This window comes from Lingula anatina, chromosome 1, assembly GCF_051362555.1.
Source record: "Lingula anatina isolate TDL-2025a chromosome 1, LinAna3.0, whole genome shotgun sequence".
NCBI classification, from domain to species: Eukaryota; Metazoa; Brachiopoda; class Lingulata; order Lingulida; family Lingulidae; genus Lingula; species Lingula anatina.
Genome location: NC_141767.1, coordinates 12,247,921 through 12,261,048, shown reverse-complemented (window position 1 = coordinate 12,261,048; position 13,128 = coordinate 12,247,921). Strand labels below are relative to the sequence as shown.

The following is a 13,128-nucleotide window of genomic DNA, read 5'->3' as shown; positions in this document are numbered from 1 at the left end:
GTCATATTGGATGATTCCCATTGAAGTCAGGTTATCTGTCGATCTGTCAAACTGCCCAGCTGTTATTAGACACACCTTTCTTTGGACATATCACCTTCTACAGTTTCTCTCACCTAATGTTGATCACATTTGATAAATTAGATTAGATTAATTGCTCCTGATGGGTATGGAGAATAAAATTCAAAGAAAATAGAAATCATTCAATAACTGCACTTGGTGTCTTTTTACATGTTTGCAATTTATAAACATTACAGCATATTTTTGACTCTGAGCTGAAATGTCATGTAGATTTAATTACATGACTCGATCTAACAATGTAAATAATCTGAAGGTTATTGCCAAATGCCGACTTGAAAATACAACCAATAAATGTTGGAATTGAAAAGTACCAGCAGATCATAAGATAGATAACATTAAACGACTTTTCAGTGGGAATAGAACTGCAATAAAAGTAAACACTGCACCTTATTGTAGTGTTTGCAGACTGTTGGCATTTTGTGATAGTTGCTATTGAGGGCCATCATAAATATTGCAGAATGGAAGAATATGATATTGGTCAGAAAATAGAATGTGTATAGAATGTGTAGGCAGAAGCATTTATGGAACCAAATTAACTGATGTTGAAGCAGTGACCAAGAAACCACTCACTTAAGGTCCACTAGGTACACCTTACACCATTTTTTCCTTAGAAATATTCTTTCATTTTGTTTTTCAATTTTCTTTTTTTATTATATTTGAAATTCTACTCCTCTGGTCCAGAAGCATGCTTTTTCATTTTAAAGTTATAAAAGTTGCATTTTTATACAAAGTGAAAATAGACTGTTTGAAAGTGGTCATTAGGTGAAAGGAATGAAAATATATGTTTGACTAAGTAGTCAGTTGGTGAGAAAAATTATGTTATTGTTGTTCTTTTACAAAATCTCATGAGTGAATGTTTTAAGTGGCTTTCTATAGCTTTAGGTTTGCAGTGGTTGTGTGGTCTTCAGGAAATGTGGGTGGAAAGCTTGACATCTTATGACAACCTGGTGTCCTAGAAGCACTATTTAAGTGGTATGAGATTTCACATGACATTTTTCAGCAGTTGTTGTTATGACACTTTTCTGCTTGTTTTTGACTTTTAATGAATACCCACAAAAGGACAGGGCAGATTTTTTCTGTATTGTGTGGCTATTTACATGCAGCATGAGTATTTTTACATAGAGTTACATTTCATTGAAATATGTGCTTCTAAGAATAAATTTACAGATGTGTCATGATATTTTACAAAGGTATCTTCCTTTAGATTATGAGAGTTTAAATTAGAAGAAAAGACTTTTTAGAGTTTTGAATTAAAAAAAACTTTATTTAACCTCATACTTTAGCAGGCCTACCCAACTACCAGACTCGGCACCGAATTTTTCTGAATTCACCGGTAGATCAGACCACACTACCCGTTTTCAAGGTGTGTGTCAGATCGCATTACACAGTATCATACCCTGAACAAATTTTGTGTGGTGATGCAATGCTTTTCAACCCCGCTGAGAATCGTCACTATCACATCGCATACTAGGCAAGAGCTGTGTCGCGTCTGATACTGTGTAATGCGATCTGACACACACCTTGAAAACGTGTAGTGTGGTCTGATCTACCGGTGAATGCAGGATCATTTGGTGCCGAGTCTGGTAGTTGGGTAGGCCTGTTTAGGTTACAGTGCCATGGTTGTTGTAGTTGTCAGTAATGAAGCTGTTATGATAGGCAAATAAAGATTCAAATCAAAATTAAAATACATAGGAAAAACTCATGGCTATATAGTGTATTGAACATGACAGTCGAGTTAGAATTTATCTGCCAGTGTATCTTCCAAGTCAAATCATACTAAGGCAGAGGCAGTTCTGGGTTATGTGGCATGACAGTAATGTTTGACTTGTGAGGATAAATTGAGCTGAAACAGCCCAAAACAATAGGATTTTAGCCTTGTGTTCACAGTCATCTGAGCATTAACTAAGGACCAGAGCAAGGCGGTCAAAATATTGATCAAATACAACATTGCAGAATAATCAATCGAACATTTAATGCCAAGGAAGTCTTGCCTGTGAGCACACAATGAACACTGGCACCAATGCATGCTGCATTTCAGATAAGGGAAGTTTGGAGATTGGTATTGTCAGTCCTGAATAAAGAAAAGTTCTCGGAGAAAACTGCATTTATTTCCTTGGCATTATTATCGGATTATGCCACAAACTAAGCAAACATTGATTTCGGTGCACATTAAGTATGGAATAGACTGATACTGAGTTTTTTGTCTAAGTTTCTTCGAAAACAATTCTTGTGGAAGAACACAAATCCTGTTCATTGATTTTTGATTAAGTCAGTTAAGACATTAAAATGATGAATCTCAGAGTACAGGTCATTCTGCAGTATTATGATGGATACAGAGGGAAAGGCTAAAAAGTTTGACTCCTTGTTCCGACTGCTATTGTATCTATTTTAAAATAAATGCTATAATGGTAGTTGCAATAAGTTAAAAAAATTATCAATGGTAATTTTATGGACCTTAGCTTTAGATATCAGATTTAATTAATCCACACAGTGCCACCTGCTCAGTTAAATTGCACAATGCCTACTTTAGCCACATAAGGAGATTTAGATCCCGACACAGCAGCGCCACCTGCATTTTTAAGTTTCAAACACAGATTTAGGTGGATAACTTGGTCAATGCACACTTTTTCTTTTTCACTTGTTTGGACTTATTATATAAATTCCCACCTTCCCACAAGGTATCCTACTATAACTGTATTCAGAGCACATTGGCTAGTTTCTAAGGGTATAATAACTGAATTATTAAATTGTCATTCAGTTTTATTGTTAGTTTTTTATATATTTCATTTTGGCCTACCAATCCTAAGACCATGTTCTGGTACTTTTAAAGCTTGTAAGAATTTATATTAGTTATTTAGTATGGTTAGTTGTAAGGTAGTCTTGCACCAATAAGCTTTTGTAAAGTATAAGGTGAAAGCAGAAAAAATTAACTGCATAAAGGAAAAAAAAGTAAGCTCTAAACAACAATTGATTTTTCCAGGATACAGAAAATTAGCTGGTCTCACAGTTTGAGAAATAATATGCTGTTCAGTATGGCAGGGTTCCTGCCGTCAGTAGCTTTTAATAGCATCAGGAAGTGCATGCTTTATTTATTACTTTCTTGAAAGTTCCCATGATGAATTGGCAAACTTGATTGATTTCTAAATGGTTTTGCCTTTCATTCTGTAATTTCATTTAATTCAGATGATTTATTGGGTTACAGTAGATTAGGTAACATTTGGGAACGTTTCTACACCATTTCGTGGCTTTTTTCTCAAAAAAAAAAAGGTTCAGGTCTTTGAATAATTGAAGGAAAACTAACACTGTTTAGAGATAATTGTCTTTTCCATGTGATTATTCTTCACCTTATCACATGTTCCTGCAAATTACATTACTTTTAGGGTTTCTTGGGAATTACTTTTTCATGCTCTTTTCATTTCCTTAAATGATTAGCATGTTATCATGATATCTTCAAAATGTGATTTGTTAACTGATTTTTTTCATATGAATTTTATATTTCAGTTTCTATACATTTAGGGATATGCACTTATCTAAATAACCTTTCAAAATTTTCTCTCTCTTAAGGCTGTGTGTACCAAATGTGGGGTAGACACATTCAACAGTCACCATCAGCCATTGTGGCTTTGTAAAATCTGCAGTGAAAAACGAGAGGTATGTTAACAAGGTTACTAATGTGTATAAATTGGAAACTGAAAAGTGGTAAATATTACATTATACTCTGTATAAATCATTTATGACTCCTCCATCCCAGACTACCACATACATATTCCCATTCAAACCAAGAAAACATGCAACACTAAATATTGTTTGTTCCAGATTTGGCCAAAAGGTCTGCTTTTATTATATAACCCGACTAATGAATTGTCCAAATTGCTTTAACAATATAACAAATTGTTTCCTGTATTAAATGTTATGGCCTTAAGGGATGAAAAATAATATATCAAATGTTTAATAAGAATGATTATTCTTAATATTTATGATGTAAAGAGTCAGCATATTAAGTTATTATTAACAACCAATTCTGCACCTATTTCATTTGTGGGGTTGCTAAGAGGCCAATACAAACTATGCTATTGCAAGGTACCTAATACAATTCTACATAAGTATCGGTATGATAATGCAGTTACTGCTCAAGTGGCCTTACCCCTACTCCCTTTTTTTTAAAGGAAGGGGGGGGGGTCAGTTTTCCCATATGCTCAAAAAAACAGGAAGGATGAACTCTCTATTATTGCCATGCCTTACTTGAAGATCAGTATGATAGTTAACTTTTTTAGATTTACTTTTAACTAGATGTATATTGTATAAAACCAGATTAGATTGGTCAGCAGTATTTTCTGGTGTTTAATGTAGACCCCAAAACTACATCCTAAAAGAAGTTGTTATTTTAATGAATATTCTCCAGTAAAATGTATTCTATATATATTTAGATATTTTCCATCAAAAACCCGCAGTATTACTGGTTTGTATGAAGTCCTGTAAATACATTCATTGTAATTTTTCCAGTAATGCCTGTCAAAATTTCAGTTTAGCTAATAGATAAATACCATGTAAAAATTTCAGCTATGGAAAAGGTCAGGGGCATGGTTTTTCAAAGGACTGCCTAGATATATAATGCCAAAAAAGAAAACAGAGTTGGACAAGGTGCCGGGTAGAGGGGGTCATCCAGGTCAAGGACAGAGGTCAAGGACAGGGTCACCAGCTCCTCAGTATAACACGTGGACCAGAGGCCGTGGTAAGTGTTAATTTTTAGGAAGATTTGACAGATGCCTTTGCCAACTGGGAATGACTTTGTTATTCCTGGCCAAAATGTGATTGAATGTACTCTTTCATTTATATTTAGTCACTTCAATAAATTAAGGGATTTCTTCTCTTTTTAAGAAGAAATGGAGGACTTGTTAGTTTTAAGGGGTTTTGTTTTCATTTACTGATAACATGGAATTCATTATTAAATTGCTAGATGTATATAGTTAATGTGAGTTTTTCTCTTTGCAGTCCAGTATGGTGAAAGTACAGATGAGCAAGAAAGTTCAGAAAGCTCTGATGATGAGATTAATATCAGCAAAAGAAAAGTTCGAAGACAACAAGATTCTGGTGAGCAAAAAAGAAAAACAAACTGCATAAAATTTTAGTAACCCAATTATTTACCTTTTATCTGTTAAAATTATTTTAATGGTGATTTATTTTATTTTTCTGGCAGAAACAAACATTTGCAAAGGACTCCCAGTAAGGATTGATGAATATAGATGAAATATATATACACTTTAATGAAATGAAATCAACAAAAATGTGTCCAAAAGTCCTGTGTTTTTGTACTGAGAGAGGATGGCAGTTAGTTGTTTGTATAACTTTTTAATCAGGTTTTGGTTTGTTTGAAGTTTTGTAAGTATGTAACTTTATTTTGATAACTTTTTGATAGAGAAATTTTATGTAAATGTAATATTTTGTAAATTTTAGTTCTCTGTCCTGCAAGCGATTTTCAGAAAAAAAGGACCAGTCGCTATGTATATATTTATATAGCTCTGATATATAAAACATTTGGTCTTATATAAGATTATTACTAATATTTGTTTCAATAACACTTTTTATATCTTTTAAGTTTACTCAGTGAAAATCATTAGTTCTGTGTCAAAATGCATAGTTTTAATGTAAGAAAATCCCCTTTTCATCTATCAGATAGCACCTTAAAGGCATTATTCTTACAATACATGATTCCACTCCTTACCAGCAGTTCCAATGCTGATATTGTCCACCTCATCTGACTCTTCAAGTTGTTTGGCAGAAGACGAGGCAGAGGAAGATGGCTATAGTTCTGCAAGTTTAGAGGATGTTTTCTGTCAAATTCAGAGGCCTTTGATTATACCCAAAATTATTGGTAACATTTGATGACACATGAGTGCATTTTGTTAATTCTTTTTTACTACTCATGTGTGAGCTTTCTTTTGGCTTTGAAGTGCTGAAAACTGACATGAAGTGGATTTTTTTCGCCAATGCTTTTATAACCATATCTACACTTCAGTGGAACATATTTATTTAGGGTGCATACTATTTTTTATTTGTTCATTTGTAGTGTTTCTTTTGTTTTTAGTTTTATGCCATTTTGTTTGTTTTCTTTTGTTTGGTAGAGTCTGAGAGTGAGATGTCCACCACCAGTGATTTCAGGCCCTGGGCTAGCAGAGGAAGTATGGGAACAGGTATTGCCAGCTCACACACAAATTTCTATTACTGTGGCCATGTTTATTGAGATACATTATTAGAGCACACAATATTTTTTCACAAAGTGAGCTTACAATAATTTAGGGACAGGGAGCATATTATTGTAACTTGCATATACTACTATACTACCCTGTTTGTTATTTGGTATAATTTATAACAAAGGATTTAACAAAATTGATGATAGTTTTCTAATAAAAAAAGAAAAGATGTTTTGTAGAAAAAGCATTAGTTACTCTGTAACCTCCCCTTCCATATACACCCGCTGGATAGAAACAGCTTTAAATGATTTTGGTAGAATATACCAAATTGATTAATGTATCCAGCATCTAGTGTTTTATATTCACTGCCTGGCATCACGAAAGTGTAAAACCTCACACCAAAGGAACTGAAGTCAGTTAATAATCGAAATGGAAAAAGCACTTATATTAATATGGATGACTAAAAATCATCACATTGTGTTAATGTACATGTTACATAAAGTAATGAGTAAAACCTTCTCATTTGTGATGGCAATATGTAATCCATGAATTTTCATTGTGCTGTTTGGGAATCTGCCAAGAATTTATAGAACCAACAAGAATAATATGTATGCAACATACTCATATATATATATATATATACACATTATGTCCTTTATCAAAATATTGAATTTATGGTTAGACTTTTATCATTTTTCGGTAAAATGCAGCGTGACGAAGTAGGTTAAGACATTAAGCATTAGCTGTTGTTTATGGCTCTTCTCATCTTCATGTAAATACAATTTGTGCATTCAAGTCTTAAATGTCAAATTATTGAATGATAATCTCTTACTATCTAAGGTATTATGTCACATTTCTATGGTTATTCATTGAAATACTATACATGCTGTTAGTCCTAGAGTTCACATGAATTCTGGGAGCTGATGTCTTAGTTTACAGTTTCTTGTGAACATTAGTTTAACAGTTATTTCACCAAGAAATTAGTTTTCAATAAATACAGGTTATGGCTTAATTTTGCAACAATTGCATTACGTTCCTCAGTCAATGCCCTTTTACATTATATCATCAGTGGTTTCCATCTGTACTTAAGTACCATTTCTTTTCATTCCATTCATTTCAGTTGAAAGTGATTCGGTCAGCATAGCCAGTAGTGGACGTCCCAATCCTCTAATGGCAAGTAGGCCACTCTCAGACAGCAAGACCAGCCTGGACAGCGGGCAGCTCCCAAGCTCTGGCCAAGGTACTGGTCAAGGCAGTTTGCCTTCAGAAGGCCCACGTGTACAGGAGTCCCAGGATTCAACAGTCAGTGACAGTGAGAGGTCAGCCACCAGTGGTGTGGGGTGTAAGTAGAAATCATTTCTTTAATGAAGTAATGATATTATACTGAAATGAGTTGGAGTACAGACAACAGCCACCTTGTCTATAAATAAGGTGTGCAAATACATGATTGAAAAAATCCTTTCCTAATGTGGTGATATTTTTATCTTAATCTCTCTATCAGTCCGTTTTATTTATTCTATTTAGAAGTATACTTTTTTTTTCAAACCATTTTTACACCAAGTCTTTAGAAACCTTGGTGACAACTGTGGTGTTTAGTGACAGCTACAGTTTTGACAGCTGCGACAGCATTGCTAGTTGAAATGTAATGACATGTGACAGCTGTGGGGTTGTGACAATCACAGCAAAGACTTTTAGTAACAGTGGCTGTTACAGTTGTCATCATGTGAACATTGACAACTGCATCAAGAGCCACTGTTGAAGTGATCTGGATTGCTTTTATCATCCTAAAAGTGATATTTATAGTGGCAGTGTACATTTAGAATGACTCCTGGTACTTATCATTTTGTGAAAAGAAAATTGAAACTGAATTCAGTGATATATTTATGCAATAAATCCTTGCTTTTATTTCTAAATTGAATTTGAAATTCAATCTGAAAATCAAGTTAAAGGCTGATAATGCAGTATCTGTCTTAACAAATGATGTATAGCAGGACAAACTAATATTTTGGTCTGAAATCACTTCATACAAGAAAATAAGACATCTCTGCAATAGAGTCCAATAATTGATTTTTGACTTGGAAAGTTGATTGGAATCCCATCCCATTCTGGACAGATACGCCAAACGTCTGAGTTAGGAAACCCCTTGAACTTGTAAGTGTTAATTAATTTTGTCCTTAGACCTTCCATTGACAAACATGGCACATGGGTAGTTGAGCATTTATTGGCTTTATTGAGCTTGTTACATGGTATGCCTGAGATAAGCCTGCAGCAATTGAATTTCATCTTCAAAGCCTGGAGTTAGGACAGGAACACTGTGGAACCTGAAATAAATATCCTGTGCAATATCCTGCTTTTTCTATCTTCAACACTTAATGACAGCAGCAGTCATATTTTAGGAAATCTGAAGCATGTGTTTCTTTAAAGTGTGACAGGCACACATATACTAGTGAATTCCAAGCAATAGAAATCTAAATTAAAGATTGTAAGATATTGCACATGAAACTGAAAGGAACAGTCTTGCTTTACTTTATCTATAGCTTGGGTTTCTGTAAAAATTGCTTACTTTTTCTTTCAAATTCTAACCCAACTTTGTAAAATTCAATTATTTCTTTTAATAATTCTTGTATATGCTATCACCAATTTTATGCTTTTCACCCCTGTCTAAATTTCATTATAACATTATATATACCTATTGCCACCCCAGCTTTCAGCAGAGGAAATTCTCTCCAATCTGCAGACACTGGTTCCATTAAGGAAAAACATGAAGAAGAAGCAGATATTGATGATGCATTTACAAAATATGGGAAACATGAGGGAGAGGATGAGGATCAGTTATCATCCCCAGAGTCTGATGGTAGGGAATACAAATTATTTGGGGAAATGGTTTAATCTTTTGACTCTGAGATGAAATTACTTATTTCATATCAGATTTACAGTTTATTGATGTTGTGGTGCTTTGTGCTTGCTTTCTGTGCTTCGGGGAATTTAAATAATGGCCTTGATTTTGCTCCTGATACCTTTATTGATTTCTTTAAATTTAAATAGATGATCAGTTGTCTTATCTTAAAGTTAAGACATTGTCTGCTGCCTCAAAACAAGAATTGGTGTATGTCAATGATGGCCTTTTTGCTCTAAAATTAAAGGAGTCACTTGTTATTTTGGCCTCAAATACGGTGTTCATTTCAAAAGGATTTTGAATGTTTTCTCATCCAAAATAAAAGGAACCACATTTATCAGTTCTATTCTTTAACTTGAATACTTTTTGAACAGTGAAAGGCAATACTTATCATTCTCAGGTATTACCCTACTCTCTTGGTACTTAACATTTTCTCCCTGTCTTATTTTTCCAACAGGATCTGAAGAGCTAAAAAATAATTACCTGTGTGTGTGTGTGTGTGTGTGTGTGTGTGTGTGTGCGCGTGCATGCATGCGTGCGTGTGTGTGTGCTTTCTGGGCTGAGTCTTCATATGTTTTTTTCTTTTTTAATTATGTTTTCTTTAAAAGTGATACAGATTTTGATGTCATTTCAGTCTCTCTAGGAACTTTGGAGTTCTCACTGATGTATGATTCCATGGGCAATGCACTCCACTGCACCTTAATCAGAGCTAGGGTAAGAACACATGCATCAAGTCTTGCAGCCGTCATGTTTTAGTATGTTTGACTGTAAATTCACACAAGTTTTTGACATGGAATGCACTTGTTATTGTTTAGCTTTTATCGTTTTCAAAGATATTTAACTATTTGAATGAAATGTACATTGTTTTGATGTTGCTGGTTTTGCTTACATTAAGACAGGGCACCATCTCTCTTGTTCTGCAAATGTCCCCTTGCTATGAAGATATACATCTGTTTCTTGCCCCTCTACATCACTCTCCCCAGGCTGACGTATATAAGTGAACTGTCTCATTGACTTAAAACTTGGCACCCATCCAAGTTGAACAGACTACTAGTTCGTTTTGTCCAGTATTTCGGTTGCTGAATTTTTTCTTAAGTCAAAGAATACAGTTGAAAGTCTAAGCATAAAGTTGATTACTAAAACGTATTGCCATGATATGGGATTAGATTATCCCGAAGGGAAATTATACCCAGTAGTATATCATGAACACAAGTTCTGGAAGTATGTGAACATGGTTAATGATGATGAAAAGTTAATGGTTTCATAGCAATACATCATTTCTGTGAGATTTTATTTCTGAAGTGGATTTTTTTTTTTTTTTTTTTTTGCCTTACCCAAGTGGAGAGAGTAATCTTCTATTTTTTCTCCGTAACAATCAATGTTTTTTTTTCTGAAATCAAAAGAATATTCAGTGATTTAATTTGCAATTTTATCTTATCTATCGTCTTTTTAAATGGTATATTTACGATTTTTTTAAAAATGTAATTGTCTTAGCAATCTTTGCTTATTTTAAACTTTTCCAACCCTCATTTAAAGAACCCTTCTGTCAACCAGTCCAGTTAACATGGGTTTTTACTTTCACTGTGGGTCTAATACCAACATTAGGAAGAAATAGAAGGACAGAAGGAAAGAGAAATGTCAATTGATAAAAAGGGGATGTAGGATCAAAACTCTTTTGATGTGTATTTCCATCTGAAAACATGGTACTCTAACCAACAGTTTCATTTCAAGACCACATGATATTGTGCAGTGTATCAACAAACAAGAATTCATATCATGTCTTCGTGTAAATATTTTGTCATGCACCCATATGGGTGCAATAAACCAGTCAGTTGCACCACACACGTATATTTATTAAACTGGATTTGAAAAAAGTGTTGCCTTAGCATGAGCATTAATATTATCTTGTTGTGTGATTGTTATGTGCATGAAGACATGCGTTGTTGTTATAATTATTATTATTATACTTGGTAACATGAAGTAGCACTGCATGCTGCTATTTCTTTTAGTGTGTATTAACCCATAGGAATGTATGAGAAGGCAGATTTAAGTTGTAGACTGCACAGTAGGTCTGTTCTCAGACCGCATAACACAGAGTTCAAATTGCACTATATTCTAGGCTCACTCTTAACTTCGAGTAAGTTGGCTTAGATATCTTTGATTATTTGATACCATTTTGTATAATGAAAAATAAATTAAAAATTTTTAAGAAGTGCCTCAGTTTATAATGAAAGAGTGAGCCTACGGACATTAACATCACTGTAGTTAGTGTTATGTTGAAGTTATTACAATAAGGTAATAAACATCTGTATATATTTAATGTTTTATAAGTTAACAGTAGGATTTATGTATCATATATTTATATTTATATATCTAGAACATTGTGTAACCAGTCTAGCTCTATATTTAAATCATCATGCACATATTACTTGTAATGGCAGCTTGAACAAGGATGCTTTATTACTATTATTATTTCATTGTCTTTTGTTTGTTATTTTTTTCAAAGCAAAAAGTGTGCTACGAGTAACTTGTTTTATGCAAATACATGTAGAAAAAATGATTGCTTATGTGCTCCTCATATTATTCTAAATATGCCAAATTGACCTATCTTAAATATGAATCACACCAGACTGCATAACTCACTGCTTCACAACGTTTTATTCAACTAAATGTGCTTCTTGGCATTGCTCTTTATTTGCTTATAAAATGTAGAACTATATTGTCATTTAAGTGGCAAATTCTTGAGGAAATAGTTTGGCAATTGCACCAAAGTAATGTATTAAATGGTTGTTAATTGATTCACAGTTTTCAATGTTACTTATATATTGAAGAAGATAATTAAAATCTTGTATTTTCTTTTAAAAGAGAAATAATAAGTAGAAAATGGAAAATAATCTATTTCTTTATAGCATTCAGAGTGAAGTAAACTTGGTTATTCATATTTTGTAAACTTACAGTGTGTTATGGTACATGAAGCACTTAAAAGCAGTTTGAAAAAAATGTACACATATAAACTTTCTTTATACATAATCCCTATGTGATGTATGCTGTGAGCCCAAATTCTGCCCCATATATATATATATATATATATGTTATGTTATCAACCTGAACATGAACTGATTAAGTCTATCCTTTGCTTCACGTGTATGCATATCTTCCCTTGCTTGGTGTGGCTGACTTAAACAGAACCTCAAGGTTAGTATGTATATAAATAATAAGGAGAAGATGAAGCATTCAGAATACTTATGCAGATTTTTCAGAATGATATTGTGTTTGTCATTCAGTTTAATGTTGACTTGTGATGCATTTTTTCAGTGTATAAATTTTATGCACTCAAATTTGATGTATCCATATATGAAACACATTGTGTAGTGTAGGCCTGACCATTGTAAATAATATGAGGTATTGGTGATAAAACCAAAGTCAGTTTTGATTTATATGACAATTAAGGGAATATCTATTGCATTGCTATTGTGCTCAGTTTAATTGGGTGGAGTAAAAATGCACCAAATATCTCGAAAATCATCAGGTCAGTGAGATGTATGCATTATCTGAAATACCTTTCCTTATCATTCACCTTCTGTGGCTCGCATTTAGGGAAAACTTGGTTAAAATGTTCCTATTTTACCTTAGTATTAGCCTAAGGGCAAATTGCCCCATCCTGATTAAAAATGTAATAATCAACTGGGAAAAGACAGAGCCATCATCAAAAAGACTACTTTATGCCAGCATTAAATATTTAAAGTACATGTTTTGTATTGAATGCCGCATGGCTGTGTAGGAGGCCTTTACTTTGAATCAAAACTTTTTTGTGCCAGAGGGAACATTATACAGTAGTACATGTATGGAGTGAAATTGTGCTGAGCTATAATTATTTGAAAGTTTTGTGCATTTTTATCCACCTTTATAAATGAAAGATGTAGAGCGCATTCTCAACGAATTAAGCCAGGCTTTACAAAGCCG

The 13,128-nt window shown here is 33.6% G+C and overlaps 1 protein-coding gene and 1 long non-coding RNA gene across 5 annotated transcripts in view; one reads left to right on the top strand and one right to left on the bottom strand.

The window, feature by feature from the left end:
- The window catches only part of LOC106171243 (rabphilin-3A), a 42,655-nt gene that overhangs the window by 23,248 nt on the left and 6,279 nt on the right, over positions 1-13,128 (top strand). For 3 of the 4 annotated variants that reach the window (XM_087001325.1, XM_013551507.2, XM_087001324.1), the window contains exons 6-12: positions 3,643-3,729; positions 4,639-4,810; positions 5,071-5,169; positions 6,201-6,269; positions 7,390-7,611; positions 8,974-9,123; positions 9,800-9,879. In XM_087001325.1, coding sequence (XP_086857451.1) covers positions 3,643-3,729; positions 4,639-4,810; positions 5,071-5,169; positions 6,201-6,269; positions 7,390-7,611; positions 8,974-9,123; positions 9,800-9,879 — 879 coding nt within the window. The remainder of the gene's footprint in view (positions 1-3,642; positions 3,730-4,638; positions 4,811-5,070; positions 5,170-6,200; positions 6,270-7,389; positions 7,612-8,973; positions 9,124-9,799; positions 9,880-13,128) is intronic. The other variant, XM_087001330.1, reaches the window with a different exon arrangement.
- Positions 8,146-9,071, bottom strand: LOC147763984 (uncharacterized). The gene is made up of 2 exons (XR_015331962.1): positions 8,959-9,071; positions 8,146-8,590 (listed from the first exon to the last, which is right to left on the bottom strand). It is a non-coding gene; the product is annotated as an uncharacterized LOC147763984 (long non-coding RNA).